Source organism: Drosophila mojavensis, unplaced genomic scaffold (assembly GCF_018153725.1).
Source record: "Drosophila mojavensis isolate 15081-1352.22 unplaced genomic scaffold, ASM1815372v1 contig_80, whole genome shotgun sequence".
Taxonomy (NCBI): Eukaryota; Metazoa; Arthropoda; class Insecta; order Diptera; family Drosophilidae; genus Drosophila; species Drosophila mojavensis.
This window is the reverse complement of record NW_025318906.1, coordinates 1165691-1189061: the sequence shown is the minus strand read 5'-3', so window position 1 is coordinate 1189061 and position 23371 is coordinate 1165691. Positions and strand designations below refer to the sequence as shown.

The following is a 23371-nucleotide window of genomic DNA, read 5'->3' as shown; positions in this document are numbered from 1 at the left end:
GGAGCAGGCATCTAGCTCAAAACTAAATGAATAACATATATCGAATGAGGCTAAAGCAATTGACTTGCTAAAGGAAATTTAGGAAAACTATGCTGAAGCTAAGAGTGAGTTAGCTGAAGGCAGAAATGAGTGTGGGTAGAATGTGTGGCAGAGGAAAGTAGATAAAAGAGCCATAAAAGTCTGCTGGATTAGTTAAGAAAAGGTTTATTTGTGTGCGCTATGTATATTAAGTATTCGATAGTCCATATTCGATTTTCGATTTGCAACATTCAAATATATGAAATTGGCTATATTGAAAAACTCTTTAAGAGAAGCTGCTGCATTTCGTAGAAGGCTTAATTACGTCCTTCACTTAAATGTTTTCCGCAGCTCTCTTATTTCTTGCGTTCCCATTCTTCCTCTGCTGTATAAGCTATTCACGATCATCGACAGCCTCAACGCCATCGATATATTTAAATATCGATAGATTGATAGTTGCCTCTACTCTCTTATAGGTCTCTAACTCTAGCTCTAAGTATTTTAGTGTAGTTCTATGTATTTAGCAGAAACCTGCTTCATTACTCATTCACAATGCCTTGGCGTGTCTGGAGCCTCTTGTCTGATTGTTTTAGGTAAATCAAATAAAAACGAAAAACAATGCACGATCTTTGTTATTGGCCGTATTTGCCGTATTTATATATTATTTTTGCTAACATGCGTTCACGTTCAGCAAAGAGTCAAGCGGGGACAATTTTTATTATTAATATTATTGTGGCAGCAAGCGGAGAAATGGCTGTCAATTATTTTGCATAGCCAAATGATTAAATATCGTAAAACTGTCAAGGAAAATATACCGAATGCAGAATGGCAGCGAGGAAAAACAAATGGAAAATGGGCTAAAGGGAAACACGATTTAATATACACATAAGAAATGTTTGTTTATATGCATATTGCGCATACGACGTGTGTGACGTGCCAGAGCCGCTGTCTGACTGCCTCTGTATGTGTGCGAGTGTGTCTGTGTGTGTGTCTGCGTGTGTGTGTGTGTGTGTGTGTGCATAAAAAGCAAACAAATAAAAATGTCATTTCACTAACAAATAAAATAGATTTTTATTGCAATTCCACTTTTGCCTCCGTTTAGACATTTATAGTATGTTTATTTCTTGACTACCCCCCACCCAGCCCGCCTCGCCCACTCACTCTGCCTCTCTCACTCACACTGTCTGTCGTCTGTCTGTAACGCTCCATTTGTCTATTGCCTATCGACAGCTGCAAGCGAGTCGATTCGCCTCGCTTTCGTCTTCGCTTTCGCTTTCGCTTTCGTTTTCACATGTCGTAATAATAATGCATATTAGGTTCATTTGCGGACCTTTTTTATTGAAATCCTATACAAATCTAATAATGAAAATAATCAGAAAGCAAGCCAAAGGCAAAGGCAAACGCAGAGCCCAAACAGACAGCCAGTGTGTGTGTGTGAGAGAGAGAAAGAAAGAGAGAGCTCTCAATATCGAAAATTGGAATTGCCAACAATTGCATAAATGAGCTCCATTTTTAGTTGTCTTTGTCTCCCTTCCTCTCCCTCTCTCTCTCTCTCTCTCTCTCTCTCTCTTTCTCTCTCTCTGGGGAAGTCAACTTTTTGGTTTTAGCTCGCGTTTTCAATTGCCGCCAATTGGGCATTCTCTGTGATTTGCTTGGCGCCCAAGTGACCTATGACCTGAGTGCGCTGTGACCTCTGACCTTTAAACCGTGATCCCTAATCCCTGAGCTGCCTGTTATATAATACAGCCAATAGTATTCGCTCCCAGCGAGCGTATTTATAGCCCGAATGAATGCTAAAAAGTTACTCAACGACAGCTGTACTCAAGTGCCGTTATTAATGCGTGGGCGTAGAACAATTAACACATTATGCCACCTTTGACACAAGCACACACCAACACACACACACACACACACACACACCAAGTGCATAGACCACAACAAAGCAGCCGCAAGGGTAAAACATAAATAAATATAAATAAATAAAAGCAAGTCAACTCAAGTCAAGTACGAGGGTTGCCTGCCCCTAGGTGTGCCTGTATGTGTGTGTGTGTGTGTGCTGTGCACATCTGCTGCTTATTCAAAATTATGCTGAAATAAACTGTCCAACAACACAAAGAGCCAGCCAACACTTGAAGGCGAGCTGACTAATTATGTCAAATAAATATGAAGAAAAAACCAAAACAATGAAATATGCAAAATGCCGTTAAAATAGGGACTACAGTGAGACCTGGCTATGAAGTACCAATACGAAAAGCAAGAAAATTAAAGTTGTTGATGTACTGTATATCAAATGCATAACAGGACACGCTGGTTGAAAGGAAATGTATAGAAGAGGAGCAGCAGAATAATAAGTCAGATTACCTATATATGCATATGCTCTTGATCAGGTTGACTAGACAAGTCTGACTAGAAATCCAAAATCTAGTATAGGTCTTATTTATTTTATTATAATCATCTTTTGCTCTTTTTCTTATGGTTGACTATGTAGTTCTAATTACTTTCATATCAATGCAAATTTTTTTTACTCGTAACTCGACAAATCTAACTAGACCTTACCTTTAATATATGTATATTATAATGCATTACATAATATATTTCTAAAACAGCTTATACAAACTTCTTTGACTAACTGTAATGGCAGCTCTTATGAAGTCTCTTTCTAAGTACGCTGTGTCGAGTCCAATTTATGCTTTTGCCCAAGCAAATCTATTTCTGTGATTTCACTCTAGTCATCCACAAGATTATGGTAATATGGGGTAATGCATTAAATATTTGCTTATCTAGGTAGATTTCTAGTTTTAGCTATTATCGCTATTAGCTATTATTTCATGCCTTTGATCTCTATCAATAGCAATATATACCCCGAGCATATACTGCCCCAAGCTAAGTCTGCCATATATGTGTATGGAAACACTTATTCAATATCCAAAAGTACAGTTTACTTTCTCTCTCTCTCTCTCTCTCTCTCTCTCTCTCTCTCAAAGTTACTTATGCCTAAACAAATCCATTTACATCACAATTTGTCGCTCGTTAATACGAAGAGAGAGAAAAAAATAGAATTATAAAAGAAAAACAATTTGCGAGCTTATTCGATTTGCCGTGAAGCACTTTTTTCTCCGCTTGTCTAAAAAAGGGATTCAGCGCGCTGCTCTTGACATCTGACACATAACGCAATCAAAGAGCGCAAGTGCCATAATGCAATAATAATAATAATAATAATAATAATGCGAAGCTTCGGAGCAATCGTGTCCCGTTGCTGTCGCTGCTAACTTTTGACTCCGAGGCCTTTGGGCGAACAGATGTGCAACTCATTACACAGCATTTAGGCACACATCAAATTGAATAATATTCATAAGCGCAGGGGGTGCGCGAGAGCAGGAGCAGCCACCCCCTTCGCGAGTCCTTCAATGTCCTTCAGCCTGGACATGCACTTGACGACTCAAGTGCGACGCTCGATGCGCTCGATGCTCTCGATGCTCCTTGACTCGAGCCAACCAACTAAGCAGCTGCTCACTGCAGAGATATTTCTCACAGCTCATCTCTCTCTCTCTCTCTTTCTCTCTCTCTCTCTCCCTCTGTGGCGCTGTCTCCCTGCGATATATATCCTTATAGAAAGTAATTGCAACTGTAATTGTAATTGTATTCGCATGATTACATTTGATCATATTTTGTTTCAGTTTAAGCCAAACATATTTACGCTTCGCTTAGGGGTTGCGCATGCAGCGCTATGTTGGCTGCCCTCCTTATTTATATATCCAGTTTTTCTGTTTTCCTTTTTTGTCGTTCCTTTATTGCGTGCCTTTATTGTTACCCCTAATGTCAAGTGAGGTTATGTTCGTGCGGTGTGCGCGCACGTCCTGGGGGTTGCTGCAGCGGCCTGTCGACGGGGCAAAATGATTTATAATTTCATTCCTTTTGATTTATACACTTTTATTGAAATGTGTTGACAGGTTACGCTAAATTCGATATGAAGCCTAACGAAATTATGAGTGAAAGGAGCCCGTGCAGCGTCCTGCGCCCTTCGTCCTGCGTCCTGCGTGCTTTGTGCTTCTTCCTAGTGACAGCCACTAGGCAAATCCGACGCACGCGCTCGTCATTTGATTTGATTAGCCGGGGCAAAAAGCGCAACCAGCCACCGATCGAGTCGCTTGAGTACACGAAGGACACGTTTCGCAGCTTAAATTACGCACACGCTGCGCCACGTTGTCCTTTAGCCAAGAAAGGATGCGTCGCATTGCCCGAGCTGCGGCCTCCATATGAACGGCGGCTGCTTTAAAGTCCTGTGCCCAGCGGCTGAGACAGACAACGACGTCGGCAACGACACCCTTTGGCCAGGACGAGGGCCAGGACGAGAGCCAGGCCAAACTCAATAAGTCGCATAAAGGAATGAAATTGGATGCCATTGCGGCAAACAAACAACAAATGCCTCAACAAACGATGCCGACAATGTAGTCCTAGCTCTCTCTCTCTCCCTCTCTCTCTCTCTCTCTCTCTCTCTCTCTCTCTCTCTCTTTCTTTCTGTTGTGCTTGCCAACTGCGTTTTCTTTTGGCTTAATTAATTGCGACACGCATTCGCTTTGCCGATCTCAGGTAGAGCCACGCCTACGCAAAAGGCGGCTTCGCTTTTGCTTTCCTTTGTGCCAGGAGCTTCTAATGGGGGTTAATTGAAAGCGGCAAAGCTCAAGCGAGTGCACAAAGGAGCTAGAATTGATCAGGCTAAACAATAAAGTTGAATTAGCTGTGGAACAAACCAATATCATGGCTGGAATGTGAGATGGAGTGGGTGAGTTGGCAAAGAAAGGATTCAGTCTCTGGCTACGCATGCTCAAACAGCGGCTATTTGTTGAATTTGAGATCGATAGCGCTTAAAATACCCGAGATATAGCAAAAAAGCAGACCATATTATCTATTTATATAGCTATGCCCTTCTCTGCGCATCTCATGTATGTGATGGAGTCCCTAAGGCCCTTATGCACGTAGAATTCATAATAATAAACATGATTCCATTTAATAAGTCTTACTCCAATGCATTACTCGTAAGCCTCCCTCTCACTCTCACTCTCCTCCTCTTTCTCATCAACCTGATACCCCCACCTCCCCACTCCTGTGCCTAATTGAGCCTATGTAGGCGCATGATTGTTTGATTCATTCTTAAGAATATCTCTTTACATCTGTCAAAGGTATGCCGCTCACACTCTCTCTCTCTCTTTCTCCCTCTCTCTCTCTATCTCTCTTATCTGCTGTCAGTTTAAATGAGCGTTGGCTTAAGTTGTCAAATTAGTGCGGAAGAAAACAATTTCGATTTTGGTCGAGTCAATCAAAGAAATATTCACCCAGAGAGAAACAGCGAGAAACGTTGAGAAAAAAGAATTTTTCAACAGAAATGCGGCAGGTACTTATAAGAATTTATGCCCAATAACAGCTGTACCACCAGTGCTCTAGTCGAGTGTAGATGACTAGGAGACTACCCTGTGAATTCCTTTGGAAATGTGAAATCCTTGAACGCCTTGCTGTTGAAGCTGTGAGCTTTTTGACTGGGAATGATGTAGAGAAATGGCAATAGCTGTATAATTTTATATATAGTCAATTATAAAGCTTTTGCGGCCTTTAGGTCTTATAGATTAAGAGTGGAAGTAGTTCATGCTTAAAAGAGAACGGAAGGAAGAGTAGACGGTAGAAGAAAGAGGGTAGACGGGTCAATTCTGCAATTTTAGTTGTGATAAGAGAAAAGAGAACAACTCGATATTAGTCTGACCGTATATAGAAAACTAGTTGAATTATTTAATGAATCGAGCAAATGAATGACAGCAGGAACTGACAGACAGACAGACTGAAAGAAGAGTAGACAAAGTTCAGAGAGATCAACTCAGCAGCTGCTCCCTATCAAACACACTCACTCGCCTCTCCTGCCCTGCCGTTACATACTCTCCAACGATATGAACATAACCTGTTTGGGCTATATTCACGGGGTATCCGGGGTATAAAAAAGAAAAAACGATATGTGAAATGTGACTTAATCAGCTTTATATAAATGCTTGTTTTGACAACGAGCAGGAGCAGCAGGCCACTCACTTTGACAGGGTTTTTGGTTGTCAACCCACACACACACACGCACACACACACAAGCTGCTTATTATAATTATATGGAATATATATATGTTTGTTTATGCATTTTTATATACATTTCCATTTGACATGCTTTGTGGGTCTTTTTTTGATTTCCGCTTTTAATTAATTTTGTGTAACATGCTAATTGGTTTTATGCGTTCTGCTTCCATCATTTGCTTATTATAACATTTTTTGTTGTTGCTGCTGTTGTTGCTGCTCTTGTTGTTGCTGTTTGTTGAATAAATCATAAAACACTTAAATAATTTTCCGTGCGCTTTGCCACTTTATTATGTGCTAATTAATCACCTAACAAATTTTTCGGCTTCCATATTTTAGTTTTTTTTTTGTTTCTGTTCTCCTTCAGTCTTAGCGCACGCACAAAATTCAAAATATAATTAAGTTATCAAGCAACGGCAACAACAACAACAACAGCTACAACAACTTGAACAACTTTTAATATATGCAGCAAAGTTTGTTAGCTCCTCTCGCAACGTTGACTAATTTATTTTGTCATAAAACATTATTCAAATTATGCGAGTAATCAGCCAGCGAGAAAAGCCGTTACTCCTGCCCATTCCTGCGCACTCCTGCCTCCTGCTGCCTCCTGCCTCCTGCTGCCTCCTGCGTCCTCCTGCCTCTCCTAATGCGTGGGCAGTGCAAAAAGCAAATCAGCCAGCGCGAGAAGCCTCCTGCTGCCTCCCTTCTTCCTTTCTTCTCCTCGTCTCCTGCTTCCTTCCACCCTGCCTTCTCCTCGCCTCCTGCTGCCTTCTTCTCCTCGAAATCGTGGCCAGCCCCAATAGCCTCTGGTTAAAACAAAAATGAATGTGCGCTTAGAAGCAATGGACATGGCTGTGTGACTGTGCGAGGGCTGTTACCTTAGTTGCTCACGAATTGGGAATTCAGCATATAAAATATACAATATAATATAATATAATGCAATAAAATATATAATAATGCAGTTTGCGAGGGCTGTTTGACAAGTAACTTACCTCGCTATGATGACTGATACCTAGATTACTTGCATGCGTATCAAACTGCCCTCGCGCTTGAGTTGACATTGTTTCGCTTAGCCACAGTTGCAAATTAAAATTGCGTTCTGCGAGTGTCAACCAAAGAGCAAGAGAGAGAGAGAGAGAGAGAGAGACTGAGCGCTCATACTAATAGCTGCTTTGCCATATGAAGCGTGTGACACAGTTGAACTACCCACGCCCCCTTTTGTGCCCCGCCTCGCCCCCTTGCCGAGCCCTAATCAGTGCGATGCTGGTCGACGACTATTTGCCAAAGCAGCTGCTACTCCTGCTCCTGCTCTTGCTCCTGCTGCTGCTCCTGCTGCTGCTGCTGGGCATATTTTGTCGTTCTTTGTAGCCGATTTAACTGCTTATTAACTGTGCGTGCGCTCGCTGGGTCTGTTCGCGGCGTTGCTCCTGCTTTTGTGCTGCTCGGCATGTCAGCGAGTAAATAAATAGCTAATTAAATACAGGGTGACACGTGGCGCACTGCAAACATACGCCCCGGCAAACAGACCAAGTCGAATTACCCGCCGCCCCTAACCAGAGGCCAAGTCAAAGTCAATTCAAGTTGAGCAGAAGAAAAGAGAGAGAAAGTGTGAGAGACAGCGGGGGATAGAGAGTGGGAAGAAAAAAAGGCCACAATTGAAATCGGTAGGTAATTTGAGCGAGCGTTGATCGAGTGGGTGTTAAGCTATAGAGTGAAGCTGATGCCAGGGAGGAGGAGTAGGAGTGGGGGCTAAGGACACTCGCCTTTGACTTTTCACATGCGTTATTTGAGGCGTGGCAGTTGGGTCTGCAGCTGGCAGGCCGCAGAGAGTGAGAGAGAGGGAGAGGGAGAGTCGTGTGTCTCGCTTTGAATTACAACAATCCGTATGCAAGCGAAACTATTATTAAGCATAATGAGGACCCAGGACACTTGAGCTCCTCCTGCTAAGCACACATAGTCTGAAACAAATCAAGAATAGTCCAAATGCAACTCTTATGGCAGAGTTGATGAAGGGTTTGGAGTAAAACACTTGGAAAGTCCTAAACACACACGAGAAAACAAATTTGGAGTTTGAAGAGCTTCGAAATGAAATTTTAACGAGCGACTGCTGAAGGACAGGTTGAAAATGATTCGGGACTAATCACATTTGATGTGAAAGGTATTGCTAGTGCCTGGTGAATTTATTTGAATTCGGGTTTACGAAACAAGAAGGTGGAAAAGTGAAAGTGAAGCCATAAGACATGAGAGAAGCGAAGGAAAGAAAGATAAGAGATTATGATATTAATGGGTAATTAATAAGTAACTAAATTAAATATTGAAATTGGAAAAATATAGGGAATACGAGAGCAAAGATATCCGAATCATAAAAAAAATACTTCTCAAATAAAATTGAGTTTACGAGAGAGAGAGAGAGATATGTAGGAGACTTGGAACAGAGCTGCAAATAATTATAATAATTGAAACGCCTATCAAGGCATAATTTAAATTGAAGTGCCTATGAAAGACTTACCCAATATGTGTGTATGATTCAGACTCTTCTCAAAGTTGCTCGGAGCGAACGTCGTGAATCGTCTTGGTCGGGAGTGAAGCGGCTTTGGAGTGTAAATCAATATGCTTGTCGGCTTCTAAACTAATTAAAACATCTTCTTCTGTGCGCGCTTTGTGTGCCGCCGAAAAAAAGCTTTTGTTCGCTCCTGCTCTGCACAGGATATGGCCCAGGCACAGAGAGAGAGAGAGAGAGAGAGAGAGAGCGACATAGAGAGAGAGAGAGTTTGAGCTCTGCCGGAACTAAAAGCCAAACAACAATGCAGAAGCAGAGAACATGTCATAAACTAGCGCTAAAAGGACGCCACGCTGTGTCTTTGTTCGGGACTGGGTAAGCGGCAAGCGGGAGTCGGACCGGATCGGGTTGGGTCTGAAATTATGACAGGCTCAACTCAGGTCGGCTGTCTGCTGTCTGCTGTCTGGCGAAATCCTGCACAGGCATATAATTAGGGTCGGGCCAGAGGGAGCTCGCTGCGCTAGGGTTTGCCTCAGCGCCGTCGTTTTTTCCTTTTTAATTGAATTAAAGCTTCCACACGGCAGATGCATTGCATTGGCATTAGTTTAGGCGCCGCTATCAATATCCTTGAGCGCAGCAGGAGTTTTCATATTAATTATAATGCATTGCCTCGACTGAACGACTGAACGAGCGCAATTAAATGCTTATCGCAATCAAATTTGATTGAATTGCATGAGGCATGGAAAAGCGATTGGCAGTTGCAATGCTTATGCAATACGTATAATTGCGGCTCTAGATTCTTTTCGAGCGATACGCGCAGCCATTTCCCCATAGACTCTTTTCGGGGCTAGTTAGCCAAAGAGCACTTAGCCAATGGCCATAAACGGTTTTCCAATTTGTTTGGCCACAAAAGCCGAGACAGAGTCAAAGCCCAAACGGAAGTATTGCTATGCATATTTCTCAACAATAAACGTGTAATGGACAAGCCACTCACTATCTCTCTCTCTCTCGCTCTCTCGCTCTCTCTGTCGTTTGCTCTGCGTGTGCGTTGCAAAAGTTGGCAACAGTTTTATTAAGCTGCTGAACTCTTGTGTGTTAAAAGTCAATTTTCCAATTTGCAAACTGTCAAAAACATTCGAAAAGCAATTTGTGCACACACACAGAGAGAGAGAGAGATAGAGAGTGAGAGAGAGGTAGAACGAGAGAGTACAAGCCAAATTGCGTATACGCCTTGTATGCTGCTTTTGCTTTTTGGGCGACGACACTTTGCGGCAGAAGTTTTCCAATAAAATGGCAAAACTTTGCTGCGAACAAAATTAAAGAAGACGAAAGAGGAGGAAGAGCAGCAGGAGCAGGAGACAGACGGAGCAGGAGCAGCAGTAGATGGAGCAGCAGCATAACGTGCGCTGTGGGCTTTCGGCCCTTTGCTTTTTGGGGGTTGATGCGACGCTGGCGACGCTTGTGACGCTGGCAGCGCTGTTGGCGACGCAAATTGTTTGCTGCCAATGTGAAGTTTATGAAAAAGATTAAAGTTGAAAAGTGGTTGACGAGGCGCACGGCATGAGGAGGCGAGGGGGCGTGGCAGCTGTTGCGGCCAGGCGCGTGCTCTCAGCTCGGCAGCATCCCAGCTCCAGCATCATATGAATGGCAAATGCTGGAGGCATTCGCTTGGGTTTGCTGGGTTTGCTGGGTTTTTGGGCGGGCTAGCACAAAATGTAGCAAAATTGAAAATGGCTGAAGCATGCGTATGTGTATGTGTGTGTGTTTGTATTTGTTGTCTATGGGGTGGAAAATTGAGTTTGGCTGAGTGGGAGGTGGAGAGAGAGAGAGAGAGGGAGAGAGAGAGACTGCACGCCCAGTCGAGCAAAACAGCCAAAGATGAAAGCAGACAATTTACCAAGCTCATAATGAAGTTGTTAATGATGTTGATGATGCTGTTGATGTGGCTGATGGGCGTGCCAGCCTTCAATATATACAAACAAACACACACACACACACACACGCACGCGCTGCCTCTCGCTGGCTACGCTCGCCCCCTCCTGCTCTCTCTCTCTCTCTATCGGTCGCTCGCTTTGTGGCGCTTATGACGCACCATGAATGGAAATTACAAAATTGATTTTGATGATTTAATTAAAATGAAGAAGCACAAACTCAAATTATAACAGTCGGCGTACAGCAGCTAGGCAGCGAGGCAAGCAGCGAGGCAGGCAGCGAGGCAGCTAGGCAGCCAGGCTTTGGCTCAGGCTTTGCTCTTCGTCTGCTTCCACAGCCAAATGTCAATATTCATTTAACATTTGAAGCTTCTACTCGATGTGTATATGTGTGTGTATATGTGTGGGTGTGTGGGTGTGTGTGGATGGGGGCCAACTGTGGCCTAGAGCTGCTAACTTTAATTTATTTTCTTCGTACAGATTTGAGCGACAGGAAATTAGACTTTGAGACAACTCTGTGAGTGTGTGTGTCTGTTCGTATGTGTGTGTGTGTTAGCTCCTTGAGCTTTGTTATTTCTGCCTCTCGACTAGGCTAATTGATCTGTTTTTCTTTTATTATTATTAACAAATGTTTTGCAGCCATATATTGGCAGCCCTTTACTGAATAGAATGGAAGTACAAGCGCGACTTTTAATGAAGAATTTCTTTCTATAAGCTGAGATAGCTCTGCTTATTTTAGTGTGCATGACTTGGAGATTCGTTGGGCTGTACGAAAGGCAGAATTTTTTTTTTTTTTTTTGTATATTTATTTTAAGCGCTGAATCTGTACAATGCAAGTTTAGTACCTTAACAACACAATTAGATTATTTATATACAACCTAACCTTCTGATGTATTCAGGAGGACTTACAAATATATATTTACAAGTATCCATGGAGATACTCATCCAACAATTGAGATGTGAAATCCTTCACTAATTTGTTGCCTACTTTTTGGAGCTGCACAAAATCTATAACGAATCATTTCCATTCAGCCGATATATTATTGGGCCAGCCGAGTGCCAATTAGCGAGCAGCTTCAATGGCTTTAACAGCTTAATTACTTTGCTAAAGCGCTGTTTGACTCGTAGGGAAAAACAAGAAATTTTCACTTTCTGTTTGCATTTGCCAACAACATGTTCCCCAACAGAGCAGCGAAAGGGAGAGAGGGAGAGGGAGATAGATAGAGGCGGATACTGTGGCAACTGTGGCTGCTGCTGATGCTGATGCCGATGCTGTTGCTGCACGCTCTGCAAATTTGTAATGCAAATCAGTTTTTGCCTGTGCGTCAAATTGACAACGAAAATAATTTTACGCGCCATTATGTTTAATTAAACAGCCGGAGCAACCAAAGCGCCGCACACAAGCACACAGACGCACACACACACACAAAGTGAGAGAGAGAGAGGTAGTGAGAAATATATATACACACGCACACACTCTGGCTTGTTTATGTATTTTGTGGCAGAGCTCAGAGCTCGACTAAAAACAACCACAGCAACAACAACAAGAACAACAACAACAACAACAAGAGCAGCAGCAAGAGCAACATGAACGACATAATGGTAATGAAATTTCCATCAGAAATAATTTCTTATTAATTTGCGCAAATTGCATTTAATTACTTTGAGCGCAGCAGCAGCGCCGCCGACGGCATAACGGAAATCCAAAATACGCCAACCATTTCACTCGCTCCCGCTTCCGACGGCTTCAATCATTCCTTCGTGCTCACTCGCACTCGCACTCGCTCACTCCTTCGTTCAGTCTCTCGCCTTTGCACTCTCTCTTTGAATTGCTCTCTTTGCTTTAATTAGACAGACGCTTTGCCTGCGCTTTGGTTGGTGGCAGAGCTGTTCACACACACACACACGCATATTGTAACGATAATTCTAATTATAGCCACGGGCACTAATTGAATTCTATTTCTACAGCTTTGGCTACGTCAATCGCTGTTCTAGTTGTTGTTGATGTTGCTGCCGCTTGCTGCTGCTGTTACGCCATTTTGTTTGTCTAACTGTCTGTCTGCCCCAGCCCCTGCTTCTGCCGTTGCTGCTTAGCCTCTGCTTTGCTCGGCTCTGCTCTGCTAACGCTTTAGCTGTCTATCTCGCTCTGGCTCGGTGTGCGGCTGTTTTCATTAACAATTTTGGCTGTGCGGCCATTTTGCTTTTTTGTTCAACTTGATGTCTCTCTCCCTCTCTGTCTCTCTACCGCTGTCTATCATCCTGTCGCTGTTCTTCAGCTCATCATGGCTGCGTAATTAAGCTCATTCAGTTTTCCAATTATGTTGGATGACCTTCATTTCGCTCTTGTTGTTGCTGTTGTTGTTGTTGTTGGCGTCTGTTTAGACACTCGCCATTTTGTGCCTGATTAAATTAACGCTCATCTCCTCGACTGCGTTTAATTGCCTTCTGCGCGATTTGCTGTTTAATTAACTGACACCTTCTTTATTTTCGCCTCCTCTTGTGCTATTTTTTAGGTCTGGTTCCAGAATCGACGCGCCAAGTGGCGTCGCCAGGAGAAGTCGGAGAGCCTGCGTCTGGGCCTGACGCACTTTACGCAGCTGCCGCATCGCTTGGGCTGCGGCGCATCCGGCCTGCCCGTCGATCCGTGGCTCTCCCCACCGCTGCTGAGCGCGCTGCCAGGTGAGTCACGAGATAGCATAGCCCGGGAGAAGAGAGACTCATTTGAATTATTGTTGGCTTCGCAGGTTTCTTGTCGCATCCGCAGACCGTTTATCCCAGCTATCTGACCCCGCCGCTCAGCCTGGCCCCGGGCAATCTGACCATGAGCAGTCTGGCTGCCATGGGCCACCACCATGGGCCGCCGCCGCCACCGCCGCCGCATGGACCGCACAGCGGTCAGCTGCCGCCACCGCCACCCAACGGGCCCCAACCGCCGCCCCCACCCCAGCATCCGCATGCGCACGCCCTCGCCGGCCACCATGCGGTGCCGCTGTCCCATCTGTCGCCGCACCTGTCACGCATGTCACCGCATGCCACGTCGCTGATGCCGCTGCCCCCGGCGGCGACGACCACGACTGCTTGCTCGACCACCTCGTCCTCGTCCTCGTCGCTGGAGTGCAGCGGCCCAGACGTGTGCATGTCACCACAAAACCTCAGCATTTCGAATGCCGACTCGAACGGGGATCTGCGCGACTGCAGCGACGCGGATGCCGGCAGCAGCAACGGCGCCGGCGGCCACGGCCTGGAGAAGTGCAGCAACGAGCTGCTCGACGTGGGCCGCGAGAGTCCTCCGCCCACATCCTCCTCGCTGGCCCTCAAGCGCGCCTCAGCTGGAACGCCGCCTTCGGTCGACATGCGCAGCAACTCGATCGCCACGCTGCGCATCAAGGCCAAGGAGCATCTCGATAATCTCAACAAGGGCCTCGTCTCCATGGTCTGAATGGTGCAGCAATTCACACAAGTTGAACTCGATGCATTAGGCCTTAGTTCTTCTACACAAAATCCAATCACAGAGATTTATATATAAATAATCATAAATGTTTAGTTGCTTGAGAGTTTTAGTTTAGAGAATTTCATCGTTGTAAATCTAATTTCTATTAGAAGAGATCAGATCAAATCAGAGCAGAGCAGAGCAGATCATAGCGGAAGTCCCAGTGAGTAAACGATATTTGAAATCATCAAAACAAATCAAATAAAAATAGGATATTAATGTGCATATAGAGCTATTTGTAACATCTCTCTAATTCCTAAAAACTAAAACTAACTATAATAATGATAACTATAATAATACTGATAAATAATGAATAATGAATAATATGTATGTATAAAACAACATCCTAATCCCTCTTGCATATTAGCACAAAATACAAATAAATAAACAAGTTTTAGCTCACATCGAATCGGGATACGTTTTTTGGGGAGGGGGAAAAGGAAAATCAAACTGGAAATAGTTTTAAGATCTTACCTGTCTGAATATTGAAATCTCACAATATTCGGTTGACATACCTTACCTTTCATTTGGTAGCTTTGCATTTCTGGCCATGTGGTATTGGCCAAAATCAGCATTAAATCAGTAATCAGTAATCAGGGAAAAGGAACTCAACCTTTTCCCTAAACTCTAAAGCAAGAACGTCTTGTGTGAAGTGTGACAACTTAATAAGCCTCCCTCGCGCTTGCATTTTGAGCTGTCACTCTGTGAGAACGCGTATCAGCTGTGTTAATCAGCTGTCGAAAACTCATTAATGACTAAATTAATAATCAGAAAACGAAAAGGAAAAGGAAAACGAAAAGGCTGCGAAGCACTCGAAAGGAGCATAAACAAATTGAAAATGCTGACAAGCGGCAATTAAATGCAATTAAAAAGGACTAAATGCACGACAAACAAAAGGCGCATAATGACACATAATTGAACAAGGAACAAGGCAGAGAGCGAGGGAGAGAATGAGAGAGAGAGAGAGAGACAGCGCCTATGCCCAACTAGGAATGTTATAAAATAATGTATGAATTATAATTGATTAACGCCGCGCACAATTAAAATGCAAGCACGGCCCAAACAACTAGACAAATACCATATCTCACACATATATCTATACACATGTGTGTGAGTGTGTGCGAGTGTGTGCGAGTGTGTGTTTGCCTGCTTTAACAATGGCAAACAGGAGCTGCAGGATAATTGCCAGCAATTACACTCTGTGTGCTTATCACACGCACAATATCTTTGGAGAGACCAGCGGGGCATAGCTGACTGCTTGATACGCGCTCATGGCATATAATGGGGAATTTAGCTCCTTTCCCCATCTGCCACGCCCACAATAAAATGCTAACCAGCTGCATAGCTTGACTGCTCGTAAAGCTGTGTGGGTTATAGAGATTCAGTTTCTATTTTCTATACAGAGAGATCAAAGGTTAAAGAAGCGAGTGTAAAACCAATATGCCCCGTTTCTCACTTGCTAAGCGGGTATACAAATCTCGCTACGAAATGCTTTAAATGCAAAACTATACCCTATATATATACGTATTTATTTTATAGCGCAGCCAACTATCAGGGGAAATAAACGAAATAGGGAATCGTGTCTAGAAACAGAATTTCATGTCCAGCAGGGGTTGCAGTTGGTTTACTTATTTCAAGGCAATTGCCAACGTTTCAAAGTAATTTATTTCATATTTGATTAGTGCACGGGCAGAGTGGAGAATATTAAATGGAAACAAATGCTGGTTTAAACTACTATATTTATTGTTAGTCTTATTAAATGGCAATTACTTAGCTCAGCACCTATATAAATAGCTCAGGCAAAGGCAAAGCTGCAAGTATATATATAAAATATAATATTGAACATATTCCACTCTTTGTTGAGCTCACTTCTATGAAATATAAAATAAAATAATAAAATATATTTACATTTAAATTTCAGCTAAAAATGTTCGTTTTGAAGCTAATGAGCAGTTTTTGTGTAGTAAGTGGCGCCATCTATGAGTCATAGCACACACCTGCTAAACTGCTTGCAAGAGCAAGCAGTGCATTAAGCTTCCAACAAATTACTAATAAACTTACTCGCTTATACTCTTTCTCTTACTGATGCATGCGCCTTTTTTTCAAGCCACGCCATTGGCTGAGCGCTGCTGCTGCCCATAAAACAGCGACCATATCAAAAGGCAACTGAGTCTAAGATCTCTGAGCATTTCTAGTCATAAATGCACCAGTAAAGCTCACTAATATGCACGCACCTTTTTTTGAGGCCACGCCATTGGCTAATCGTTTCTGCCGTATATAAAACATCGAAACTCTCTCACCGAATGGCCTTGAAATCGTTTAGAGTGTCATAGCAGTGCACTCAATTGCATGGCCTTGAAACTAATTTCTGTAAAAACATTCTCTCAAGGGATTTATGTCCAGCTTCTACGTTCTGCTGCTCGCCTGGTGTTTTTAGTTGTTTTACATTTAAATTTGACCTGAGAGGGCAAATATATACTGCTGGACATAGTGAAAATGTTATGATATATATGCAACTGAGTTTATGATGGCTTAGCATTTCTCTAACCAAATGCGCCAGTAATGCTCACTAATACGCGTGCAGCTTTTCTCAAGCCACGCCATTGGCTCAGCACTGCTGCTGCCCATACAACATGAATGACTTTGAAATCGTTTAGAGTCTCATTGCAGTGCGCTCAATCGGTTGACCTTGAAACTAATTTCTGTAAGAACTCCCACTCAAAGAATCTATGTCGAGCTGCTACACTACGCTGCTCGCCTGGTACTTTTCGGGGTTTTACGTTACAATTGGACCTGATACGGCAAATAATATATATGTATGCTGCTGATAATGTTATGATATACTGAGTTTATGATCTCTAAGACTCATTCGCCTTTTTTCCGGCCACGCCATTGGCTAATCGCCCCTGCCATACATAATACAGCGAAACTCTCTTACCGAATTACCTTGAAATCGTTTAGAGTGTCATGGCAATGCACTCGATTGGTTGACCTTGAAACTAATTTTTGTAAAAACTCCCACTCAAAGAATTTATGTCGAGCTGCTGCACTACGCTGTTCGCCTGGTACTTTTCGGGGTTTTACGTTACAATTGGACCGGATACGGCAAATATATATATATATGTATGTTGCTGAAAATATTATGATATACTGAGTGTATGATCTCTAAGCCTTTCTTGTCGCGAATGCGCAGGCAATGCTCACTAATATGCACGCACCTTTTTCTCAGGCCACGCCATTGGCTCAGCACTGCTGCTGCCCATAAAAAAAGAAACTCTCACTGAATGACCATGAAATCGTTTAGAGTCTCATTGCAGTGCGCTCAATTGGTTGACCTTGAAACTAATTTCTGTAAAAACTTCCACTCAAAGAATTTATGTCGAGCTGCTACACTAAGCTGCTCGCCTGGTACTTTTCGGGGTTTTACGTTACAATTGGACCTGATATGGCAAATATATATAAATATATATATATATAATGTTATGATATACTGAGTTTATGATCTCTAAGCCTCATGCGCCTTTTTTCCGGCCACGCCATTGGCTAATCGCCCCTGCCATACATAATACAGCGAAACTCTCTTACATTGAAATCGTTTAGAGTATCATGGCAATGCACTCGATTGGTTGACCTTGAAACTAATTTTTGTAAAAACTCTCTCTTCAAGAATTTATGTCGAGCTGCTGCCCTACGCTGCTCGCCTGGTATTTTTAGGTGTTTTACGTTTAAACTGGACTTGATATGGTAAACTAAGCTGCCGAAAATGTTATGATATGCAACTGAGTTTATGATCTCTTCGCATTTCTCTACTCAATGCGCGAATAATGCTCACTAATATGCACGCACCTTTTTCTCAGGCCACGCCATTGGCTCAGCACTGCTGCTGCCCATACTACATGAAACTCTCACTGAATGACCTTGAAATCGCCTAGACTCTTATTGCAGTGCGTTCAATTGGTTGACCTTGAAACTAACATTTTCAAAGAATTTCTGTCGAGCTGCTGCTCTCCTCTGCTCGCCTGGTATTTTTAGGGATTTTACATTACAATTAGACTTGCAGGGCACATAATTGCTGCAGATCAAAAGTGCATGTCATCAAAATGCCATGTAGAGATTTTTTGACAATTTTCTGTATCCTTCTGCGAGCTTCTGTTCGCCTGGTAAACGAGTGGAAATTTGCTATAAATAAATAATACAATAGGCCAGCGCATATTGGCGAGCCCCAAAAGTATGCTACACTAATATTCGCTAAGCGAATAAATTTGATGCCTAAAGATATGCAATGAATAATTTTACACTGAAAAAATAATTTTTCGACTTTCTGCAAACTTCTGTTCGCCTGGTACTTGAGTGGAGTTCAGGTACATATTCAATGTTTTGACAACAAAAGCTGCTGCCACCGAAGGTATGCAATTCATAATTGTACACTGAGCAAAATTATATTTGTTTGTCTACCAACTGTTTGATTTTGTATATTTATTTTAAGCGCTGAATCTGTACAATGCAGTACCAACTGTGACTTGCTGTTTTGCCTGGGGAAATTTGCTAATAGTGCAATAAATAGGCCAGCGAAAATCAGTTGCATCCAAAAGTATGCCACATTTATTTTTGTGAGCACATTTAATGATATGCCTGAAAGTATGCAAAGAAAAATACAAACTACAAAATAAAAAAAAAATAAAAAAACATTTCTTTTAATTTATTTCATTTTTCTTTATTTAACGTATTTTGGGGAAATATAAGTACAATATGTATTTACAAGCTAGTTTTTAATACATTAAAGACGTAAAGCTAATTTTCAACGTATGGAAATACTTTTTCAATTGATTTTTGACAGATTCTTAGATAAGTCGAGCGTAGTTGACTACCAAGACAAGTTACTAGGCTTACAGATAGGCTATACATACTACTATATAACTAAACAGGAGACTATATGTAAATATATATATCTATATATCTATGGAGTGGACTATACAGGTAGCATTCAAGTTAGGTATACTTCGTGGTTCCTTGGAATACTCGTAGTCATCACGTTGTTCTATTCGTTGTGCTCTGGCAATATCAGCTAAAATATCATCATTGATGGCATGATAAATCTGGAATGGTAAAGAAAAAACATAAAAATTATAAACAATTGATAAATGTATATTGATAAATGTAATGTAATATATTTATATTAGTTTACCTGCACATTTTTGCCGCAAAGTTCCATTGGGTTTATTCATAGTTATAGCTAACGCAGCTTTCCAGGCAAAACCCTAAATGAATTAAAATTGATTATAAAGTCTTTATATTTCATACTTACAGTTTTACATCAGGGATGAGAAGAATTTGTAGTTCGCATTGCATAGGTTTCTTCGCCTCCAATTCCTTGCTATTCTGCTTTATGATACTGTATATCATTTCCGATAAGCCTTCTTCATTTTCTGGGGGAAATAAAATTGAATAGAAAAAAATTACGCATGTCTTTGACATAAACTAATCATAGCTCGAATATTTTTGTTCCGATTTTCAAATGGAACAACTTTTCGGGCTATCAATAAGCAAAAGAATTAATCTATTATGATACACATTATATTATTGATTAAAGGGTAATTATGTCTCCGTTGATATTTCTTTGGGTTTCGAATCCTATCATGTCTTAATTATATAAGATTATACATATAGTAGCTGAATGAAAAATATATGCTTATATACCCTTCGATAGCAAGCAGTTGAGGCAAGCAGTTAACAGACGAGAAACAGTCTAAAAAAGCTTTAGCATAAAAGCTTTGCGAGAGAAGCGTCACCTGTTTGAAAGCTTTGCCACATGCATTAATAAACTGAATTCAATATCGAAAATGTTTGCTGGCAGCTGTCAAACTGTAAATGAGCCATGCGAAGGGCGCAGAAGAAGAAGAAGAAGGAGAAGTGCATGCGGAATGCGGAATCTCGAATGCGGACTGCGGACTGCGGACCGCTGCACTTCAGAACTAATGTGCGCTTATTATTAGCCCGCCCGCTGATTGAGCGATGGGAAGGAAGATGGGAAAGCCAAACGTGAATCATGCGCTTAAGAATACCAGAGATGAGCGAGTGCCGCAGCCCATATAAGGAGAAAATGCAGCAGAGGCTGCTACAAAAATAAAAAACTGTGGGTGATGCCTGCCAGCTGGGTAAGGCATTCGTGGCAATGCAAGCCAAGTGCATAGCCGAGTCAAAGTCCAATTGAATTGAACTTGAAAACTTGTGACGCGAATTAAAATGCCTTAAAATTTATTTGTGCAACTGCGCATGGGATCGGGGCGAGCATTGGGCTAGCACAGCTACTACAGACAGCGACAAGTGTTCCACAAAAAAAACGAGAAACGAGACAAGAAAAAAATAGAAGAAGAAGAGGAAGAGCAACTCTTGACTCTGCGGGGCTATATATAGAAATTGTCAAAAAACCACCGAGTCCGAGTCCGAGTGGATGGCCCCAACGGAAGCCCCAAGGCGAGAAGCAGCTGCTGCGGCTGCGGCTGCGGCTGCTGCTGGCATAGAGAACTTCCGATTCGACTAGCCAAAATGCCCATTTATTCACTTACACATTACATACATACCCTGTACATACCTATATATCTATCTGTCCATCTATCTATATATCTAGCTGCTGCTCTTTCGATTCATTCTCTAGATATATCGCATATTGATGACATACAGCTGATCTAGCCCGTTTGGTCGATGATGAAAGCGTGTGCGCTATTTTTCATTATATATACACATATTTCTATATCTCCTTCCAATATATCACCCTCTCTCTTGCTCTCTCTCTCTCTCTCTCTCTCTCTCTCTATGCGCTTGCTGTTTGTGTATATAAAATAACAATGTTAAAAATAAAATCTTCAACACGAAATGAAACCAGCGCCAAAGCAGCAGCAACAACAACAACAACAAAATATAGAAACAAATTATTGAACAGCATTTCGTATATGTATTTAGCTAACTCGGAAAAAATCTGTTTTAGCGCGCACCATAAATGTCCGCGTCATTTATTTCCATTGCCTGTGGCATGGGGCAAGAGCGAGTGCTCAGAGTAAAGCGATTTGGGTGAACCAAAGCAGACAATCCGAAAAACTAAAATTGAAATTTAAGTATTTGATATAGTTCCTCATCAAATCTAAGGCATAATATATAAATTATATTTTAGTGAATCGAATGAAAATCAGGGTGTAATGAAACTAGATATATCTGAAAAGAATTCCATTGTATTTTAATATATTTTTTAAATTGATATTGTTATATATTTACATATATTTTCATTTGTTTATGTTTGCTTTTTTTTGTATTTAAATAAATTTATGTTTTTTTTAAAGAAAATTTAGAGTATTCTTTAATATAATAATAATAAAAAACTAAATATTTATTGTTGCCTGTATTTTTCATTTAATTTATTCCATCATCAGCTAACTTTGATAGCGACAACAGGTTAATTCTTACTTTGCTATGATTGCAGCAGAGTGAAAGATCGAATGGAATGTTTGTTTAGCCAATAGCAAACATTCAACAATCAACTAATGCAACCCAAAGTCTACAAACTAGGCGTTCTTAAAATATACTCAAGCACCAACATTATATATATCTTTTCTAGTACAAATCAGGTCCACTCTAATCGACTGTATCTATAGAAGTGTGCATAATTGTATCTCTATACAGTTTGCCATCAAATTATTTCAAAGTTTTTTTGTCAGTATTTCTTCTCTCTCACTCTTTCTCTCTGCCTTTCATTTTCTTTATATATTTTTTTTTGTATGTTCTTTCATTTTGTTTATATATATATTTTGTATGTTCTCTATTTCGTATTCTGTTTTCTGTTCTTGAATATTTTTTCTTCATGCTGGAGGCGTACAGATATTATACATATACATATATATATAGAATTGTTATAGAATGCGAATTGTAGCGCATATCTGAATGTATTTCGGGCGCATTTTTCTCTATACAGGTTATAGATTATGTAGATATCGAGTCTGCAAATACATGCGAACTACATATATGCATAGGCTATACTTATAGATCAGAATTCTATATGTATATGTATATGTATGTGGACACTTGTCTGCTTTCAAAAGTTATTGCAAGCAGCACGTGAATCCAAATATGACTCAAAAATTTGTCTCGCAAATGGAAAATGTTTGATTCGAAATGAAATGCGATATATGCATAGAGAAATCATTGCAAGGAACTTAGAGATATGGAATCTACATGTATAATGCTACATAAACATATAATTTTGTACATACAATTAAAAGTATTTGTATGCTCTGAGCCCACTCAAGGTATGCTGGTTTTTTGTAAGTCTATGTAACAGCCAGAAGGAGGCGTAGAGGACTCTATAAGGTATATGTATTCTTGATCAAGGCAACAAGTTGAGTCGATTCAGGGAAATCCATGTTGTTCGCTTGTTCGTATGAACTCAACGATCTCACGTTCCACATGAGCTGAGAACTTGAAACTATTTCGATATACCATATGGATATACAGATAGGAAATAATTATCACTTTGTAGCTTATTCCATTTCCTTAATATTCCTCTAATGAATACAGAGACTTAAGATTTTAAATATGTCTCTCAAGCTCAATTTTGTAAAATATCCCGAAGAGCCTTTCGCTGTTATTATAATTCTCTTTTTGATTAGCCAATCAAACTCAACTCATTAACAATTAATTTTCCTTAATTTCCCTTAACACAACCCCTGGCATAGAGTAGAAAGGAAGAAGCATACAGTTCAGTCTAGCAACACAGCTCAAAGGTAAGGGTATCTACAAGTCGAGCACACACAACTATGCCACTCTTACGTTTTTAATTTCCAGTTCAAGTTTTCTTGCCTTAAGTTTCTATATATAGATTTAGCTCCATGCAGGCAGTGCATGCACTCAATTTCCCGATTCGATAGAGTTTTCACCCTCTCACCCTCCCACTCACTCTCTCTCTCCCTGCCTCTTTCTGTTCCCTCACACATTAACACAAATGCACGTTAGCAGCATATTCTAATTCGGAATCGGAATCTGACCTGATTTTTCCACAAACTGAAATTAGCTGCCGAAATTATGCAGCTGCAGCTGCTGTGCAGAGGCTGCTGCTGCAGCTGGTCAACAATTGGTGAATTAGCTCAATTAATGGCTATAATAGGGCATTGTGGTAAACCCCTTTGACGGCGCGAACTGGACAACACTTCAGCAAATCAATTTGCAATTGTTTGTTTCACACGCACAAACCGATTTCTCGGGCCGGGGGATGTCTAAATCCAATAATGCGTTGCGGCTCGTGGCCAAAAACTAATTTGAAATTAATTCGCACACACACAC

The 23371-nt window shown here is 41.4% G+C and overlaps 1 protein-coding gene and 1 long non-coding RNA gene across 3 annotated transcripts in view; one reads left to right on the top strand and one right to left on the bottom strand.

Annotated features, from left to right (window-relative positions):
- Positions 1-14437, top strand: part of LOC6578343 (retinal homeobox protein Rx) — a 33235-nt gene extending 18798 nt beyond the window's left edge. For both annotated transcript variants that reach the window (XM_032730259.2, XM_002004220.4), the window contains exons 5-6: positions 13068-13233; positions 13299-14437. In XM_032730259.2, coding sequence (XP_032586150.1) covers positions 13068-13233; positions 13299-13993 — 861 coding nt within the window. In that variant the 3' untranslated portion in view covers positions 13994-14437. The remainder of the gene's footprint in view (positions 1-13067; positions 13234-13298) is intronic.
- Positions 14438-18781: 4344 nt separating this feature from the next.
- Positions 18782-19464, bottom strand: LOC122757714. Its single transcript, XR_006357827.1, has 3 exons — positions 19350-19464; positions 19230-19302; positions 18782-19140 (listed from the first exon to the last, which is right to left on the bottom strand). It is a non-coding gene; the product is annotated as an uncharacterized LOC122757714 (long non-coding RNA).
- Between the last annotated feature and the right edge of the window lie 3907 nt (positions 19465-23371).